This window comes from Myotis lucifugus, unplaced genomic scaffold (assembly GCF_000147115.1).
Source record: "Myotis lucifugus unplaced genomic scaffold, Myoluc2.0 scaffold_84, whole genome shotgun sequence".
In the NCBI taxonomy this organism is placed as follows: Eukaryota; Metazoa; Chordata; class Mammalia; order Chiroptera; family Vespertilionidae; genus Myotis; species Myotis lucifugus.
In genome coordinates, this window is record NW_005871132.1 from 3672962 (window position 1) to 3694156 (window position 21195).

At 36.8% G+C, this 21195-nt stretch overlaps 1 protein-coding gene across 2 annotated transcripts in view; it reads left to right on the top strand.

Annotated features, from left to right (window-relative positions):
• The window catches only part of STXBP5L (syntaxin binding protein 5 like), a 198185-nt gene that overhangs the window by 96466 nt on the left and 80524 nt on the right, over positions 1-21195 (top strand). For both annotated transcript variants that reach the window (XM_023755805.1, XM_023755806.1), the window contains exons 14-17: positions 6204-6244; positions 8708-8925; positions 10090-10262; positions 14153-14278. In XM_023755805.1, coding sequence (XP_023611573.1) covers positions 6204-6244; positions 8708-8925; positions 10090-10262; positions 14153-14278 — 558 coding nt within the window. The remainder of the gene's footprint in view (positions 1-6203; positions 6245-8707; positions 8926-10089; positions 10263-14152; positions 14279-21195) is intronic.

Below are 21195 nucleotides of genomic sequence, written 5' to 3' on the forward strand. Positions count from 1 at the left end.
TGCCTCCAGAGAAGGGCGTGGGTAACTTAAGGTAAATAATATTTGTCTTTGTTTTTTTCTCTGAAAGAATGGGGGCTGAAGTTGAAGTTAGCCTTGGATACTAAACAATAAAGAATGCTATAAAATCTTGCACACCCGACTGTGTGGTCTGAGTTTGCTGCTGCCTATAAACCGAGAAAAAGTTGTAAAATGAAGTACTAATCTCTAGGGTTTAGGTCAGACCAAGGAGTAGTGCCACTCAGCCAGAAGCTGGCTCATGGCTGGCCAGTGCGGAGGTGGTGGCAGGAGCCTCTCCCACCTCCATGGCAGCACTAAGAATGTCTAACTAACAGTTTAGGCCCGATCCCTTGGGGGCCTAAGCCTTTAGTCGGACATCCCCCGAGGGCTCCCTGACTACCAGAAGGATGTCTGACTGCAAGCTTAAGCCTGATCCCCCGGGGAGTGGGCCCAAGTCAACAGGTGGACATCCCCCAAGGGGTCCTGGACTGCAAATGGGTGCAGGCCGGGCTGAGGGACGCACCCCCCCCCCCCACCGAGTGCACAAATTTTGTGCACCGGGCCTCTAGTATTATATACTAAACAAACATAATATGACTCAGAAAGATGAAGAGTCAGACTGGCAAGGCTCCCAAGTTCTAAGGAATGACATGGTGGTAAGTTTCCTGGGTTTTCTTTTTGCCTTATATATTCCAGAATTGGAGCTGAAGAAGCTGGCAACCTAGATCTGCCAGTGGTCACAAACAAACACACCAAACACTAACAAAAGCTAGTTCTCTCTAGCCAAAGGATGAGCAAAGGGGTAGCCTATTGATACAGAAAACTTTTAGAAAATAATCTCTCTACTCCAGCTAATTGTCACCCCAACTCACTCAAGCAAAGGCAGATTGGGGAGCTTAGATTTTCAACCTCATTAGGCTGTAAAAAGGTGCTTCAGCTTCCTCCTGAGAAGAGTATCATTTTCTGACACTGAACTAAGGCTGAGTAGGAATCTGGGACTTTTAACTCTGCTTGCTGGTGATGAAACCCATCATCTGTGGGGTTACAGGAGTCATGTGGGAGGCCAAAATTTTCACCACTGCCAAGCAATAATGAGCCACATGTCCTCTACTTTAGTGTCAGTGAAAATCCAGTGAATAAGGAGAGAACAGGACTAAAAAACGTATATAACGAAATGATTACTGAAATCTTTCCAAATTTGGCAGAAGACATGAACCTGTAGTTTCCAGAAACTGAATGAACCACAAGAAACCCACAAGTCACATCATAGTCAAAACTCTGAACATTACACTAAGAAAAAAATATGAAGACAGCAAGAGAAATGACTATAGGGCAAAATTCTGTAGTCACCCTATGAATGATGGTGAATTTCTCATCAGAAACTGTAGAGGCCAGAAGGAAAACTAAATTTCAAATGCTGCTAGAAAAAAAGTGGCAACCCAAAATGCTATACCCAACAAATTATCATTCAGGAAGGAAGGAAATATCAACAGTTTCTCAGAAGGAAACAGTTTGTCAGCATCAGACCTACCCTAAAAAAGTAGCTAGAGGAAGTTCTCTAAGCAGAAAGCAAATGATAAAAGAAGGAACCCTGGAATATCAAGAAGGAAGGAAAAACACAGTAAGCAAAAATATGGGTAAATACAATAGCCTTTTTTTCTCTTGACTTTTAAAAACTATATTTCATGGTTGGATAAATACTATAGTTACATTGTCTGATGGTCTGATATAATTCTACATATGTAGAGGGGAAATCTTTAAGACAATTATAAATAGCAGATGGTAAAGTAATGTAAAGGAAGGTGGGGGTTTTATACTCCCCTCAAAATGGTAATATGACACCAGTTGATTGTGATAAGTTGTTATACTTTAAGCAACCATTAAAATCCAATGCAAACAGAAACACTGAAAAACACTGACACACCAAAATGGATGATTAAAATAATTCAGTTAACCCATAGGCAGGCAGGAAAAAAACATGAAAGGAAAAAAGACAGACTGAAGTCCTAACTTACCCATGATTAAGTTTAAGTTTAAATGCTCTAAATACACCAATTCAAATTCACAGATTGGCAGAGGATTAAAAATTATGACCCAACTTCATGCTATTTACAATACATTCACTTCAAATATAACAGTATGGGCAGGTTGAGAGAAAAGGAATTGAAAAAATACTCTATAAAATAATTACAGAGAGTGACATCAGCAAGATATCAGGATAGTCCTAGACCTTGTTTCCCCATGGAGACACTGACATAACAACAATATGTGGTCCAAAAGTTTTTATGAAAACTTGAGAAACCAGTAAAAAGTTGTAGTGCCCAGGCAAACTCAAAGCCAAGTTCAGCCACATTGAAATGGGTTAAAATAGCCATTTAATTTTTTTTCAACTATGTCAGCTTCTCCACAAAATTGGCACAGCTTGTGTTCAGGAGGAAAGCCCAGGTTGCACCTTCTCTCATCAGAAGGAAAAAAAGAAGTAGAATGTATACCCAATATTCCTGCTTTTCAGGGGTTTTCCCAAGAGTTTAGTTTCTGTCTCACCTGAATCTGAGTACTGATGGAACTTGGTTCCCTGGGGGATGCAGAGAGCAAAGAGCTCAGTGTTTGTTGAAGTCTCCCCCTACCCCAAACTTGCAATACTGAAGATAGACAATAGAGGGAGCATGAGACTACAAGCTCCTGAAGAAAACCAGCAAACTTCTCTAATTGGGAAATTATATAAACACAAGTCCATAGAAGACCCATCCCCATTAAAGATTTGAGAGTCCCAAAGATTTCTACCTAAGCTGATTGGAAAAGTGTTGTAATGTACCCCGCAAATCAAACAAGGACGCCTCAAGAAGTCGAATTAAGGAGTCACATTTATTGCAAATCCGGGACTATGAGGGGGCATTCTGCTCTCTCAAATCTCGTAGTAATTACCTAGCCCCAACACCAGATTTATATAGGCAAAAATCACAAACATATTGATTACATCTCAGGGTTTGGAATGAGGAACCTGGTTTGCAAAAAAGGAGTTTACAGAAGCAGAATTGAGCAAGTTAGTTATATTATAGTTTTGGGTCTCCGGATCACTGAATCAACGGAAACACATTGCCTGGAGCCATGGATCTTGGGACCACTGAGTTGACAGAAACACATTATCTGGAGCCATCGGGTCTTGGGACCACTGAATCAACAGAAACACGTTATCTGGAGCCACTGAGGCAATTGTGTTGTCCTGGTTCCCAGGTACAGAAGAATGTGCTTTCTAAAACCAGTGAGATCACAATCAATGGGGTATTCAAACCACCAACAACGGAGCATTCAATCGATTGGGATAGCATACATAAGTTCAGAAAACCAAAGTAACTTTTCTATTGTTAAAGCAAATAAGTACAGAAGCCAAACAGCAGTGTTAAAGTTAAACTACAGTTTCTACCTGAGATGATTGCTACCAAATTTCAAAAGGTCTTCTCCTGTACAAAGCCAGTTCATAAGAGGAGGCTGTATTTTCAAAGTACAAATTCCCAACAAGAAATCAGACACACAAAGAAAAAGGGAGATGTGGCCCAATCAAGGGACAAAATAAACATACAGAAACTGACCCTCAAGAAAGAGAGATCTGTGTCCTGGCTAGTGTTTCTCAGTGGTTAGAGCATCAGCCCCGACACTGAAGGGCATTGGATTTGATTCCTGATCAAGGGTAGTACCTGGGTTGTAGATTCATTCCCGGGCCCCAGTTGGGGCACATGCAGGAGGCAACCAATTGATGTCTCTCTCACACTGATGTTTCAATGTCCCTCCCTCCATCCCTCCCTCTCTTCTCTCCCCTCTCTCCCTCACTTCCACTTTATCTAAAAGCAATGGAAAAATATCCTCAGGTAAGGATTAATAACAACAAAAAAAAGAAATAGAGATATGTGAATTACCTGACAAATAATAGAGATATGTGAATTACCTGACAAATAATTTTATAAAAATAATTATATTTATAAAGCTCAGTGCACTACAAGAGAACACAGATAAACAACTAACTGAAATTTTAAAAAATAAGGCATGAGTGAAATGGGAATATAAGCAAAGAGAAACTGAAAAGTCTGAAGCACAAGAATACAATAATTGAATTGAAAAATTTACTAGAAGGGATCAACTTCAGACTTAATCAGAAGAAAGAATCAGTGAACTAGAAAATAGCTAATATAAAATTATTGAGTCAGAAGAAAAAAGGAAAAAAAGGATGAAAAATGTTATGTCTGATAAGGGGTTAATATCAAAAGTATGTGAAGAACGCATAGAATTCAACATTTAAAAAATCCAATTTAAAAATGGGCAGAGCCCTGACTGGTTTGGCTCAGTGGATAGCGCATCGGCCTGCGGACTCAAGGGTCCCAGGTTCGATTCTGGTCAAGGGCATGTACCTTGGTTGCGGGCACATACCCAGTGGGGAGTGTGCAGGAGGCAGCTGATCAATGTTTCTCTCTCATCAATGTTTCTAACTCTCTATCCCTCTCCCTTCCTCTCTGTAAAAAAATCAATAAAATATATTTTTAAAAAATGGGCAGAGGATCCAAATAGACATTTCTCTAGAGAGGACTTACAGATGGCCAACAGACACATGAAAAGATGCTCAGCATTACTAATCATCAGGTAAATGTAACTCCAAACTACAATGAGATATCACCTCATATTGAGATATTGAGAAAAGGGAACCCTTGTGTACTTTTTGATGGGAATTTAAATTAGTGAGCTAATATGGACAACAGGATGTGGATTCTTCAGAAAATTAAAGTTAGAATTACCATATGGTCCTGGAATTCCACTTCTGGGTATTTATCCAAAGAAAATGAAAACAATTTGAAAAGATATATAGCACCCCTGTGTTCATTGCAGCATTATTTACAATAGCCAAGATATGGAAGCAACCTGGGTGTCTATCAACAGATGAATGAATAAAGAAGATGTAGCACATATATACAATGGAATATTACTCAGCCATAAAAAAGAATGAAATCTTGCCATTTGCAACAACATGGATGGACCTGGAGAATATTATCTTTTTTAAAAAATATATTTTATTAATTTTTTACAGAGAGGAAGGGAGAGGGATAGAGAGTTAGAAACATCGATGAGAGAGAAACATCGATCAGCTGCCTCCTGCACACTCCCTACTGGGGATGTGCCCTCAACCAAGGTACATGCCCTTGACTGGAATCAAACCTGGGACCCTTGAGTCTGCAGGCCAACGCTCTATCCACTGAGCCAAACCAGTCAGGGCTGGAGAATATTATCTTAAGTGAAATAAGTCAGAGAAAGACAGATACCATATGACTTCATTTATATGAGGAGTCTGAAGGTTGTTCCTAGATGCTCTTTAGCAGGTTGAAGAAGTTCCTGTTTCTAGTTTGTTGAGGGGTGTGTGTTTTGTTTTCATGAATGAATGGTAATTTTTGTCAAATGCTTTTTCTGCATTTATTGAGATGATCATGTGTTTTTTTCTTTTTTAATCTTTTAGTATCATGAATTACAATATGATTTTTTTTAAATGTTTCACTGGCTTTGATGTATGATCCTTTCTATTTATTCCTTCACTTGGTTTGCTAATATTTTGTTGACAGTTTTTATGCCCATGCTTGAGGAATATTAATTTGTAATTTTCTTGTAATATTTTTTCCTTGATTTGGTATCAGGATAAAACTGACCTCATAAAATGTGTTGGGAAGTATTTTATCCTATTTTATTTTCTTGGTAAGTTCTTATAGAATTGCTATTATTAGCATATAATGATGAAAATCTAGTTAGGTTTAAGAATTTGATTTTTATAATTTGAAACTTTAATTTCACCATGATATTCATTTCAAAATTATTTTAACATAATCAAAATTGCCCCAACTATCTTTTTTTATTGAGTGTAAACAATTTTATATTAAAAAATATTTTTTTCCCACAGATCCATTTTCATTGCTCTCTTATTACACACAAAATCTTCTTAGAGTAAAATCTAAGTAATTATTGTTCTTTCTTCAATTTAAATTTTAATGTATTGTTTTAAATGTAAACAATTTTCTTGAGCTTATAAATGATTTAGTGTACTCTAGTTTTCATTGGAACAGTATTTTTAATTGAATTTTAACAGCAACTCAAGTTTTATACTTTTAAATAAATAAAAAATGATTATTTTTATTTAATATACTTTAATTAATGCTAATTTATTTTTCATCTAGTCATGCAGATGGATCAATAAAATTTTGGGATGCTTCTGCAAGTAAGTTTTAAGTTTTTTTCCCTCTATAACAGGAAGCACTTGGTTAATATGTACTCATTAATTATTTAAATAATATTTCAGATACATTTTTAGCATGAATACATAGTTGTGTTACAAAAACTTATTTCCTATATTATTAGGTCAGTTTACCAGTAGGGTATCTCTACTGTGCTTTACTTCCATAATATAAACAGACAGGACTGAAGTTACTCATTATCACCAACCATCCTATATAATAAAAGCCTAATATGCAAGTTGACCAAAGGGCAGACAACCAGTAGGTGGGGGGCAGGCCTGGCGAGCAGGCAGTGCCAGGCCAGCCAAGGCGGGTGCCAGTAGGCAGAGGGAGGGGACTGCGATTGGGGGCAGTGGCGACTACTGATCACCTCCCACAGAGGGAGGCCAGACTTAGGCCACAGGAAGCAGGCCTAAGCCATCAATTGGACATCCTCTGAGGGCTCCTGGACTGCTAGAGAGTGCAGGCCGGACTGAGGGACCCCCCCGCTCGAGTGCACAAATTTTCATGCACTGGGTCTCTAGTTATATTTATAAAAGGCAAACTACATTGGAAAATGTACCAAACTTTGTCAGATGAATTCTGTTCAAGGAATAGCCTTCACCTCCTAACTCTGTGGTTTGGAAAAGTGTTTTTATCCCACTAGTCTTCACTTTTCTTTTTAATCATTGTTGAAAGTATTACAAATGAGTCTTCACTTTTCTTTATCTCTTGTTTACCAAGTCCTGTGAAAATAAAAATAAATTACTTGGTAAATGTAAAAAAATTTTTTTAATTTGAGAAGTACATAATTTAAAAGAAATAAGGTACTCTGCTCAACTGATGGGCATGTACATAAAGAAAGATATTTAAGACTTTATTATAACATACATACCTTTCAGAAAATGTAATCACTACAACAGATAAATGCACATATGTAACTACAGGGCAAACAACATAAGAACCTGAAAGGTAGTACAACCTCAATTTGTTATAAAAAATAGGAGGTTTATTTGAGCCAGGTTGATCAAGGAAAGGTATTTTGATGGAGTAACTTTTAACATGAGTTTTGGAAGATTGTTAAGATTTTGATAGTCAGGAATAGGAGTGTCTGAAGATGAGAAACCAGCAAGATGTAGGTAACTGTTTTAGAAATAAGGAATACAAGAGAGTTGTAGTAGGCTCCTGGACAGCGAGAGGGTGCAGGCCAGGCTGAGGGACCTTGAGTGCATGAATTTTGTGCATTGGGTCTCTAGTTAATTATAAAAACAAATCTCCAATTTCATGGATGTCATTGAAGAAATATCACTTAGTTTGCCAATTTTGTATAATACTGTCCAGTACAGGAAGTAAGGTTATACTGCATTTGAATAATTGTTTATGTTATTGTGTGTATTAGTTTTCAACTGCTGAGTAATAAAATTGCCATACATAATTTAGAATTTGTTGGTATATAGTATATGTTCAATACATGCTTATTTTTTCCCTGTAGTTTCCCTTCAGCTAAACTACTGATAAGAGAGCATGACATTGAATACTTACTAGTTAAAACTTAATTTATTTTGTCTATTTGCATTTTACTTTTGTTATTAAACAAATATATTGAAAAAAACTTCAACAACATTTAAGTATGGCAATTTTATTACCCTTTCCTAACACTGAGCCATTCAGAAAAGATTCTTTCTAAACATTTAAGTATGGCAATTTTATTACCCTTTCCTAACACTTATTACAAAGTTTCTCATCTGAAGGAGTGTCTAAAGCAGTGATGGCGAACCTTTTGAGCTCGGCGTGTCAGCATTTTGAAAAACCCTAACTTAACTCTGGTGCCGTGTCACATGTAGAAATTTTTTATATTTGCAACCATAGTAAAACAAAGACTTATATTTTTGATATTTATTTATATATTTAAATGCCATTTAACAAAGAAAAATCAACCAAAAAAATGAGTTCGCGTGTCACCTCTGACACGCGTGTCATAGGTTCGCCATCACTGGTAAAGAGTTGCTGAGAGGCGTAAAACCTCTAAGAATAGCATCAGCCTCTCATCAAAGGGGAAAATTGTAAAAAAGAATTGAGGGGGGATCTCCCTTAGGAGAATTAGATTTGGTATTTCCATTGTAAACTTTCTGAACTCTGACATTTTTTTCAAATACATGAGGATAAAAATACTCACTTAATGGGACGTTTTTCTGAGGATAACATGAGACAATGCATACAAAGGACCTACATATTTGTTGGTATATAGTATATGTTCAATACATGCTTATTTTTTCCCTGTAGTCTCCCTTCAGCTAAACTGTACTGATAAGAGAGCATGACATTGAATACTTACTAGTTAAAACTTAATTTATTTTGTCTATTTGCATTTTACTTTTGTTATTTAACAAATATATTGAAAAAAAACTTAAACAACATTTAAGAATTAAGTTTAAATTAGAAGGTAATTATACTTCAATATCTTATAGTAACTCTACAGATGCTGTACAAGCTAAAAACTTCAAAAGTGTTTGAAAAACAGAAAATAGGAGACGGAAAACAAACATGTGAAATTGTAGAAGAAGATCCATATGCCATTCAGATGATTTACTGGTGTCCAGAGAGCAGAATATTCTGTGTTTCAGGAGTCTCTGCATATGTAATAATTTATAAATTCAGCAGACATGAAATTACAACAGAAATAGTGGTAAGTCATTGAAAATTTAATTTTCACACTTAATTAAAAGAAAGAAATTATCATAGATTTTGGTTAGTAATTGGTATGGTTTTAAGCCACTAAGACTGCAGTATGTGGCCAATAATCCAATTCATAGGATTTTTAATTATTCTTTTTGCATAGTATATTTTAAAAGTTTGGCTTAAAATGACAAAAACAATTCTTTATAAAATCTTAGTATTATTAAATAGGATGAATTATGTCTACAGGTTTTATGCAAATTGTTACTGATTTTATGTATGTCAAATGAATGCATTCTAAACCTTTAATTTTTTTAAAGTTTACTCGTCCTTTTTGTCACTTAATTGATTATGATTTGGAATTAGAGCTTTCACCAGAGGTGTTTTTTTTTTTATAGTTTTAAGATAATTACGACAATCATTTTGCAATATTCGCCATGCCATAATGACATTTGTGTAAACAGTTATTTTCATTCTCAAAAATGCTGATTTTTACATGGTAAAAAATGTTAGTTATAAAATCAATTTTAATAAAGCATTAAATGCAATAATAAAGTACTTAATTTTAAAACATTTTTAATTTAAAAAAGTTTTTGGATCACATTTTTATTTTAATATAAATTATGATTTTCATTAAGCAACTCTGACCATGCTAATGAAATTAAATAAGGAAGAGCAAAGCTAATGAAACAAACAAATAGAAAAATGGAATTTATTTTGGAAAATTTTTATTGAGTTAAAATAAAAATTGAAGGAAGCTTTTTTTTTAAAGTAAAAAGCCTTGTACAAATAACAATTTGTAAACACATACCTACACACATCCATTTTAATCTTTTTCTCTGGTGTAAGAATGAATTTTTACATTTATTTGATCATATAGAGAATTGTAATTTATACTTTATCTTAAGGAATATTTATTATATAAAAATGTATCTCCACTCATGTGTTTTTCTTACAATTCTGAAGAATTAAAAAGTTTTAAATTTTTTGTGAATGCCATTTATTTCATATAATTCACTGTTTAATTCAGTTTGGAATATCTCAGCTTTACTATAAATTGAAATTAAACTTACCAATCAGAAAAAATAATGGATGCTTACCAAAAATTATAGCTATTTTAATGTGATTATTTATTATCATGACTTAAATTAATTTAAACTTGTTTTTTTAAAAGTCATTAGAGGTACGACTTCAGTATGATGTTGAAGATATTATTACCCCGGAACCAGAAACAAGTCCTCCATTTCCAGATCTTTCATCTCAGCTTCCGTCTTCAAGGAGTCTTTCCGGGAGCACTAACACTGTGGCTAGTGAAGGAGTAACAAAGGACAGTATCCCATGTCTCAAGTAAGAGTTGGTACCAAATTTTAAAACAATTTTACATATGAATCATATAATTCCTTAAAACTGTGCCAAATAAAATCATTCTTCTATTAAGTTGTTGTCAAGTGATCTACAGTCCCCATAGGATACTCTGGTCTTGTCTTTGAATATCCCTAAGAGGACATAGTATTTTCATCCTTCACTTACTAGTTCATATATTTTCTTCCCTGAAGGACCCTAAAGAAAACATGGTTTTGATAGAATGGGAAAACTTTTGTCAGGGCACAAACATGGCCCTGAGAAGTATGTCACAGGAAGGGAAAGAAACAAAATTTACTACCTACTATAAGAATACTGTGTTAGAAAAAAGATTTTCTCTTTTGTGATTGGTAGAATACTGTATATCTTTCTCTTTTCTAACTGATGCTATTTGGCAGTAAACTATGTTTTCTCAGTATATCTAAACAAAGTTTAGTGTCATAATCAAAGAAAACTTAGTAAAGCCCATAGAAATATTTATCTTAATTGCTTTTATGCTTTTTAGTAGTCGGATATAAAAGAATGCAGTTTCCTTAAATTACTACTCACTGCTTCTTCATTAAACCAAATGTTTTCTGCATTAGCTAATTGGAGAATTGAGCTAAGCAAAGAGTTTCTTTAAGCATCATATGAAGATACCTGAATCTGCTACTAAAGGAACTTTAGAGAACTAGCTTCCTCATCTATATATATAAAAGCCTAAGTGACTGTCTGACCATTGGACCATCCGACTGGTAGCTATGACGCACAATGACCATCAGGGGGCAGACGCTCAACGCAGGAGCTGCTGAGCTGTGGTGACTTGGCAACCGTGGTTCACCCGTGACACACCCAGAACCAGAGAGGAGGGAGCCCGATTCTGGGGTGCGTCACCTGAGAACTGCTCTCTCCCAATCCGGGACCTCTTGGGGGATGTCAGAGAGCCGGTTTTGGCCTGATCCCCACAGGCCAGGCTGAGTGACCCCACCTGCCAGAGGGACCCCGCTCACTCCGCAGATGCTGCCCCAGGTGCGGCGGCCAGGGAGGGACCACGGGAGATTGGATCCAGGGCATGTCCGGCCCGTCTCGCCCAGTCCCTCCCCCCCAGCCACGTTCTAATTAATTACCTTTCAATGTGCATGAACCTGTGCATTGGGGCACTAGTTTCTTATAAAAATACTTATGGAAAACTTAAAGATAAGATTTCAGAAGCAAAATCAGTTTACCACACAATTAGAAGTTTCTATACTTTTGTAATTATTGTTTTTCCTCTAAAATTTTTTCTTGTGAAGTACAAAAAGGAAATATAAACAGGAATTACTAGAGAAAAAATCTACACAGAGGAAACATCATAAAATTTTAGCAAATGGAAAACATTCATAATATATTCAGTTTTCCCTTCATAGCACTTTGGTTCATTTACTTGATTTTTTTTTCATTTTCTATTAAAATGAAATCTGAAAAGAGAAGAAAAAACTCAACAAAGCTCAAGAAAGCAATGTAGACTGATTTGTTTATTAACTAACAAGACCCATCATTAAGTGTGGGTCCTCCAATGATTTAAGTACTTTTATATAAAATTTTAAAAAATTAAGGTAGGAATAAGAGCGAAAACAACAAAAATTTTGTAGGAAAGATGATGTAAGCATTAACAGTATTGAAGCATAATAAAAGAATTTAATGTTGACTTGAAGTAATACAGTTTTGAGGATAATCAAGAGAACCAAAGTGAAAAAAAAAGTGCAGTCCTATATAATGTATATAAGGTCTTAGGAACCAGGCAGCAGAACTGATCTAAGAATACTGTTCTATGAATTACATTATATTACATGTGCTTTTTTAGTTGCATATAATCTATGATAAATTATATATTGGCATCCATCCATAAATCACTTTTTCTTTGGTGGATTAGATTACCATATACATTAGCTGATAAATAAGCATTTCAACAAACAACACTTCATTTTTAACAACATTACAATTCTTATCAATATACACATATTTGTGCAATTCATTATTTTTACTTTTTTTTTTGCCTTTGTGCTTCCTAATGTGTAAAATGGATAGTCCTCCTAGGCCTCTCACTAAGAGGATGAGATTTAAATGAAAAGTAGATGAGAGAGTTGGCTGAAGAAGACAAGGTGGAAGAGTGTTCCAGGCAAGTGGAACAGCTAGCAGTGGTCAGCAAACTCATTAGTCAACAGAGCCAAACATCAACAGTACAACGATTGAAATTTCTTTTGAGAGCCAAATTTTTTAAACTTAAACTATATAGGTAGGTACATTGTTATTAACTTAATTAGGGTACTCCTAAGGCTTAGGAAGAGCCACACTCAAGGGGCCAAAGAGCCGCATGTGGCTCGCGAGGAGCCGCAGTTTGCTGACCACGGAGCTAGAGCAATGGCCTTAAAGTGCCTGGCATATAAGGCCAGTGTAGCTAGAACAAAGGGAACAATGTTAGCAGAGAGGGCAGTAGGAGATGAGGTCAGATAGGCAATAGAGAGCCATTGTAATGGATTTGGCTTTTATTCCTATAAAATGGGGAGTCACAGGGTTTTGAAGAGAGAAGTGACATGATCAGATGTAACTTTTAAATTAATCACTTTGATGGCTATGTTGAAAATCAATTTTGAGATGGAAGATAAGAGTAGAAGTCAGGAGACCAGTAAGAAGGTTGTTTGTACCTAACTAGACTTAATGTTGAGGGCTTGCAGATTTAGCAATAAAAAATACAGAATGCCCATTTAAATATGAATTTCAGATAAACAGTGAACATTTTTTAGTTTCAGTATATCTCAAATATTGCATGGGACATACAGTAAAAAAACAAAACAAAAACACCAACAGCGCAAAACCTATTTATTGTTTTTTTGAAATTCAGGCTTTAATGGATATCCAGTATTTTTATTTGTCAACTGTAACTAGGATGGTAGCAGTAGAGAAGTAAAAAGGGGTCATATTCCAAATACATTTTTAAAGTAACACCATCAGCATTTAAAAATGGATTGGGATTGAGGTATGAGAGAAGGATATTAGTCAAGAGTGATTTTAAAGGTTTTTTTTTTTTACTAAATAACTACAAGGATAGGAGTTGCTATCAACTGGAATAGAGAAGAGTGCAGGTGGAGCCAGTTTAGTAGGAAAGAGCAGGAATTAAGGTTTTGGATATGTTGAAATCTTATGTTGAGTGGTAGATTATTGGTTATTCTTTTTTATTTTTATGCTTTATAACTTAAAATGTGTAACAAATATTTCATAAGGAAAATCCTATATAATAAAAGGCTAATATGCAAATCGGCGGAACGATTGGTTGCTATGACGCACACTGACCACCAGGGGACAGACGCTCAACACAGGAACAGCCCTCTGGTGGTCAGTGAGCTCCCACAGGGGGAGCGCCGCTCAGCCAGAAGCCAGGCTCACGGCTGGCAAGTGCAGCGGTGGTGGTGGGAGCCTCTCCCGCCTCTGCGGCAGCGCTAAGGATGTCCAATTAACTGTCAGTCGGACATCCCCTGAGGGCTCCTGGGCTGCAAGAGGGTGCAGGCTGGGCTGAGGGACCCCTCAGAGTGCACAAATTTCATGCACCAGGCCTCTAGTAAATAATAAAATAATTAAAAATACTATTCTCAGAAGAAAAAAAGGAATAAAGACCAGTTGAAGTTGCAGACCTGACTGATTGAACAGCTACTTAAAGAAAAAAAAACTAAGCAGTCGCAGGTGACTTACATTTTGAGAAAGCTAGAAGACATTGTCCAGTTGCATACTACCCTTAATGCTGTTGTATATTTCTGTAGGAATATTCTATGTAAATTATGAAGATAAGCATGAACATACTTATTTAAGCTGTATTAATAGAACTACCTTTTCTCTCTCTCTCTCTCTTTTTTTTTTTCTAGTGTTAAGACACGGCCAGTGCGGATGCCACCAGGTTATCAAGCAGAACTTGTTATTCAGTTGGTGTGGGTGGATGGTGAACCCCCCCAACAGATTACTAGTCTTGCTGTAAGCTCAGCATATGGAATGTGAGTAGCTAAACATTCTTTCTAATTTGTATTATTTATGTAATATGTTTGATATATTTAGATATTTCCTTTTAAATACTTAAGTGGAGTTCTAAATATGGAAAGAAAATCCTTACTTGGATTTTTCTTAGATAAAACATGGTATAAGAAAAATAATAATCTATATATATATAAAATCCCAGTGACTGGAACAGCAGAACAACCAGAACAACCAGTGGCTATGAAGTGCACTGCAGCAGCCAACCAGTGTGATCTGGGTCCTGATCAGCCCGGCCTGCTCAGCCCCCGATCAGCCCCCAACACCCCTATCAGGGGCGGGGCCAGCTGGCCAACCACCCACCCACCACCAGCCCAGCCCAATGGGCCCAAAATCGGTGCCGGCCAGCCAGATACCACCCTGCATGAATTCGTGCACTGGGTCTCTAGTTTAAATATAAAATATGATTATTTGTGATGTCAAATTTGTGGTAGTATTTTCATTATTAATGTTAGCAAGTTGTTAGGATGTTATTACACTTATACTTTTGTTTGTATACTTCTTTCTCTTGGATTTGTATGTATATTTTATTGTTTTTCTCCTTGTGTTTTTTATTTTTTTTATTTTATTTTTATTTATATATTGTCTAAAGTTTTACATATGTCTCCTTTTTCCTCGATTGAACCCCCGCCCCCCAGCCATTCCCACCCCAGGCAAACCCTCACTGCCCCAGTGTCTGTGTCCATTGGTTATGCTAATATGCATGCATACAAATCCTTTGGTTGCTGTCTAACCGCCCCTTCCCCTGCCATTTGTCTCTGGATCTATTCTTGTTCATCAAATTATGTTGATCATTATATCCCACATATGAGTGAGATCAGGTGATACTTCTCTTTCTCCGACTGGCTTATTTCACTTAGCATGATGCTCTCTAGTTCCATCCATGCTGTTGCAAATGGTAAAAGTTCCTTCTTTTTTATAGCGGCATAATATTCCATTGTGTAAATGTACCAGTGTTTTCTAATCCACTCATCTGCTGATGGGCACTTAAGCTGTTTGCAAATCTTAGCTATTGTAAATTGTGCTGCTATGAACATAGGTGTGCATATGTCCTTTCTGATTGGTGTTTCTGGTTTCTTGGGATATAGTGCTAGCAATGGGATTCCTTGGTCAAATAGGAGTCCCATTTTTAATTTTTTGAGGGAACTCCATACTGTTTTCCACAGTGGCTGCACTATCTGCATTCCCACCAGCAGTGAACGAGGGTTCCTTTTTCTACACATCTTCCTCAGCACTTACCATTTGTTGATTTGTTGATGATAGCCATTCTTACAGGTGTGAGATGGTACCTCATTGTCATTTTGATTTGCATCTCTCAGATGATTAGTGGCTTTGAGCATGTTTTCATATGTCTCTTGGCCTTCTGTATGTCCTCTTTGAAAAAGTGTCTAATTAGGTCCTTTGCCCATTTTTTGATTGGATTGTTTATCTTTTGTTAAGTTATGAGTTCCCTGTAAATGTTGGAGATTAAACCCTTATCGGAGATAACATTAGCAAATATGTTCTCCCATGCAATGGGCTTTCTTATTTTTTTTTAAATTAAATCTTTATTGTTCAGATTATTACATTGGTTCCTCTTTTTTCCCACCATAACTCCCCTCCACCCAGTTCCCACCCCACCCTCCGCCCTCACTCCCCACCCACTGTCCTCATCCATAGGTGCACGATTATTGTCCAATCTCTTCCCACACCCCCCACACCCCTTTCCCCCCCCAAGAATAGTCAGTCCATTCCCTTTCTATGTCCCTGATTCTATTATAATCAACAGTTCATACTGTTCATCAGATTATTTATTCACTTGATTTTTAGATTCACTTGTTGATAGATGTGTATTTGTTGTTCATAATTTGTATCTTTACCTTTTTCTTCTTCTTACTCTTCTTAAAGGATACCTTTCAGCATTTCATATAATACTGGTTTGGTGGTGATGAACTCCTTTAGCTTTTTCTTATCTGTGAAGCTCTTTATTTGGCCTTCACTTCTGAATGATAGCTTTGCTTGGTAGAGTAATCTTGGTTGTAGGTTCTTGCTATTCATCACTTTGAATATTTCTTGCCACTCTCTTCTGGCCTGCAAAGTTTCTGTTGAGAAATCAGCTGACATTCATATGGGTACTCCCTTGTAGGTAACTGATTTTCTTTCTTTTGCTGCTTTCAAGATTCTCTCTTTGTCTTTTGCTCTTGGCATTTTAATTATGATGTGTCTTGGTGTGGTCCTCTTTGGATTCCTTTTGTTTGGGGTTCTCTGCGCTTCCTGGACTTGGAAGTCTATTTCTTTCACCAGGTAGGGGAAGTTTTCTGTCATTATTTCTTCAAATAGGTTTTCAATATCTTGCCCTCTCTCTTCTTCTGGTACCCCTATAATTTGGATGTTGGTACGCTTGAAGTTGTCCCAGAGGCTCCTTACACTATCTTCATATTTTTGGATTCTTTTTTCATTTTGCTTTTCTAGTTGGGTGTTTTTTGCTTCTTCATATTTCAAATCTTTGACTTGATTCTTGGGATCCTCTTGTCTGCTGTTGGGAGTCTGTATAATATTCTTTATTTCAGTCAGTGTATGCTTAATTTCTAGTTGGTTCTTTATCACAACATTGAGGGTTTCACTAGATTTCTTGAAGATCTCACTACATTTATCGGCGGTCTCACCAGTCTTCTTGAAGATCTCACTACATTTATTGGCGGTCTCACCAGTCTTTTCGAGGGCCTTATTAAATATATTGGCGGCTTCTAGACAGTTCTTTAAAGACCTTAAAAGTGTGGTTTTGAACTCTATATCCAGCAGTTTGCTTTCCTCCATTTCTGTCATTTGTGTCCTGTTTCTTTGTCTCGGCATTTTTTATGCTTCGCTGTGTCGATAGAGTGCCTTTCTGTGCTAAGTGTCCCAATTACCTGAGGTAGACACTCTTGGTGCACCCCCTTGTGGGCTTTGTGCACAGTCTTGTTGTAATTAAGCCTTGATTGTTGTAGTTATCACTGGGAGGAATTGACCTCCAGGCCAATTGTCTGTGAGAGTCAGCTGTGTCTGCAGTGGGAGAACTTTTGTGCTGGAGACACCCCTCTGGGGCAAGACTTGCTTCAATGGGGCTTTGGTGCTCACTGAGTCTGCCCCCTGAGTGTGTCTTTTATGTTTCCACGGAGCTGCAAACCGGATGGTCCCACTCTGACCTCTGGGCTTCCTGGCTCCTGGATCTCTAGGGAGGTGCTAATCTAGCCTTTGCCTGCGGCTATCCAGCAAAAACCTCCCTGCAGGGCTTGGGCGGGGCAGGTCCCATGGATCAACAGGGCGGGGCTAGCAGTTATGGCTGCTCTCAGACTTGCCCTCAGAGGCTCTGTTTCTCAGTGTCCCGGTAATCGCTGCAAGCCCCTCAGAGAGAAAGCTGCTCTAGGGTTCTGACCGGGCTTTCTTATTTTGTTGATGGTTTCTTTTGCTGTACAGAAGCTTTTTATTTTGATGTAGTCCCATTTGTTTATTTTCTCCTTAGTCTCCATTGCCCTAGGAGCTGTGTCAGTAAAGATATTGTCACGTCATATGTCTGCTATTTTGCTGCCTATAGAGTCTTATAGGATTTTTATGGTTTCCCATCTTACATTTAAGCCCTTTAGCCATTTTGAGTTTGGTTTTGTGTATTATGTAAGTTGGTGATCTAGTTTCATTTTTTTTGCATGTATCTGACCAAATTTCCCAGCACCATTTATTGAAGAGACTGTCTTGACTCCATTCTATGCTCTTGCCTCCTTTGTCAAATATTAATTGAGCATAGTGGCTTGGGTCAATTTCTGGGTTTTCTGTTTTGTTCCATTGGTCTATATGTCTGTTCTTGTGCCAGTACCGGGCAGTTTTGAGGACCATGGCTTGGTAATATCGCTTGATATCTGGTATTGTGACCCCTCCAACTTTGTTCTTCTTTCTCAGGATTGCTGTAGCTATTCAGGGTCTTTTTTTTATTCCAGATGAATTTTTGAAGAGTTTGTTCTAGATATTTGAAATATGCCATTGGTATTTTAATGGGGATTGCATTGAATTTATGGATTGCATTGAATTTATAGATTGCTTTGTGTAGTATGGACATTTTAATGTTGATTCTACCAATCCATGAACATGATATGTTCTCCCATTTGTTTATGTTTTCCTCTATCTCTTTTTTCAATGTCCTATAGTTTTCCGAGTACAGATCTTTTACCTCTTTAGTTTATTCATTGGTATCTTAATTTTTTTGGTGCAATGGTAAATGGGATTGTTTTTTTTATTTCTCTTTCTGTGAGTTCATTATTGGTGTATAAAAAGGCCATAGAATTTTTTGGAATAGTCTGAGGAGGATAGGTTTTAGTTCTTCTTTGAATGCTTGGTAGAACTTCCCTGCAAAGCCGTCTGGACCAGGGCTTTTGTTTGCTGGAAGATTTTTGATCAGTGCTTCAGTTTCTTCAGTAGTTATCGACCTATTCAGGTTTTTTTATTCTTCCTGATTGATTTTTGGGAGCTTGTATTTTTCTAAGAATATGTCCGTTTCATCTAGGTTGTGCATTTTGTTGGAATAGAGTTGTTCCTAGTATTATTTCTGTGGGATCAGTTGTTACTTCACCTCTTCCATTTCTGATTTTGTTTATTTGGGTCCTCTCTCTTTGCTTCTTGGTGAGCCTGGCTAGAGGTTCATCAATCTTTTTTATCCTTTCAAAGAACCAGCTCTTGGTTTTGTTGATCTTTTGTATTGTTTTTTTGGTCTCTATGTCATTTATTTCTGTCCTGATCTTTATTATTTCCTTCCTTCTGCTTACGTTAGGCATTTTTGTTGCTCTCTTTCTAACTATTTTGAGTTGTAGGGTTAGATAATTTATTACCATTTTTTTCTTGTTTTTTGAGGTAGGCCTGTAGAGCTATGAACTTCCCTCTCAAGAGTGCTTTCACTGTGTCCCATAGATTTTGGATTGTTGTGTTTTCATTTTCGTTTGTTGCCAGGATGCTTTTTATTTCTTCTTTGATCTCTTTGGTAACCCAATCATTGTTTAATGGCATGCTATTTAGCCTCCAGGCGTTTGATTTTTTTCATTGTTTTTATTGTAGTTGATTTCTAATTTTATGCCATTGTGATCTGAGAAGATGCTTGATATGATTTCTATCTTCCTGAATTTGAAGAGACTTTGCCTTGTCCCAATATGTGGTTTATCTTTGAAAATGACCCAGGTGCACTTGAGAAGAATGTATATCCTGTGGCTTTGGGGTGAAATGTTCTGAAGATGTCAATTAATTCCATCTGCTCTAGTGAGTCATTTAGGATTGATGTTTCTTTGCTGATTTTTGTTTAGAGGATTTATACAGTGGTGTTAGTGGGGTATTATAGTCCCCTACTATGACTGTATTGCTGTCAATCTCTCCCTTGATATCCTTCAGGAGTTTTTTGGGGTTTTTTATGTATTTGGGTGCTCCTATATTGGGTGCATATATGTTTACCAGAATTACCAGGTGTACCACTTAATAATGCGGGTTTTTTTCAATAGATGAAGTTACACATATGTTGATATATATGTGATTTGATATGTACTCTATTTTGTTGTATTGATAGCAAGCTTCAAAATTTCATATGTCAAATTTGCTGAAGGTGTTAACATCATAGATATTTTTATGCTTAAAAATGTCAAATTTCATGCCAAAAACATGTGCAGGAAGTTTTAATTCATTATTTTGAAGAAAAGTGCTGCTGAAAGTTATCGTATACTTTGGGATGCTTATGGTGAACATGCTCCATCTCAAGATACTTGTGAACGCTGGTTTAAACACTTTAAAATTGATGATTTCTATGTGAAAGACAAAGAATGTCTAGGTCAACTGAAAAAGTTTGAAGACCAACAATTACAAGCATTATTGGATGAAGATTCATGTCAAACTCAAAAACAACTTGCAGAAAGATTAAACATTGCTCAGCAAACAATTTCCAATCGTTTACAAGCAATGCGAAAGATTTTAAAGGAAGAAAAATGGGTGCCTCATCAAATGAATGAAAGACAAATGGAAAACCAAAAAGTCACCAGTAAAATGTTGCTTCAATGGCATGAAAAAAGTCTTTTTTGCATCAAATTGTGACTGGCGATGAAAAGTGGATTTATTTTGAGAATTCCAAATGCACAAAATCATGGTTTGATCCAGGTGAACCATCAACATCGACTGCAAGGCCAAATCGCTTTGGAAAGAAGACAGTACTCTGCGTTTGGTGGGATCAGGAAGGCGAGGTGTATTATGAGCTTCTATAACCAGGTGAAACTGTTAATACTGATCACTACTGACAACAAATAATTAATTTGAACCACGTTTTGATCGTAAAACAACCAGAATGGGCCAGAAGACATGGCAAAGTAATTTTGCTTCATGATAACACACCATCACACACTTCATAACCAGTTAAAGACAGGTTAAATGATCTTGCTTGGGAAGTATTAACCAACCCACCATATTCACCAGACCTTGCTCCTTCAAATTACCACTTGTTCCGATCGATGACACAGACTTTCTGAGCAGCACTTCAAAACGTATGAAGAAGTGGAAAATTGGGTCTCTGAATGGTTTACCTCAAAACAAGAAAAGTTCTATTGGGACGGTATCCACAAATTGCCTGAAAGATGGGGGAAATATGGGGCTAGCTATGGACATTACTTTGAATAAAGCACCCTTGATATTTCTCTTGAAATTACTGTGTTTTCTTTGATTACAAAATCCACATTATTAACCAGTACATCTAGTATATTTTGCAGTGTCTTTGTCTAGTTTTGGTATCGGTAATGTTGGCCTCCTAAAATGAGTTAGGAAGTGTTCCCTCTTCTTTGAATGTTTGGTGGAATTCACCAGTGAAGCCGTATGATCCTGGACTTTTGTTTTGATGGAGCATTAGAGT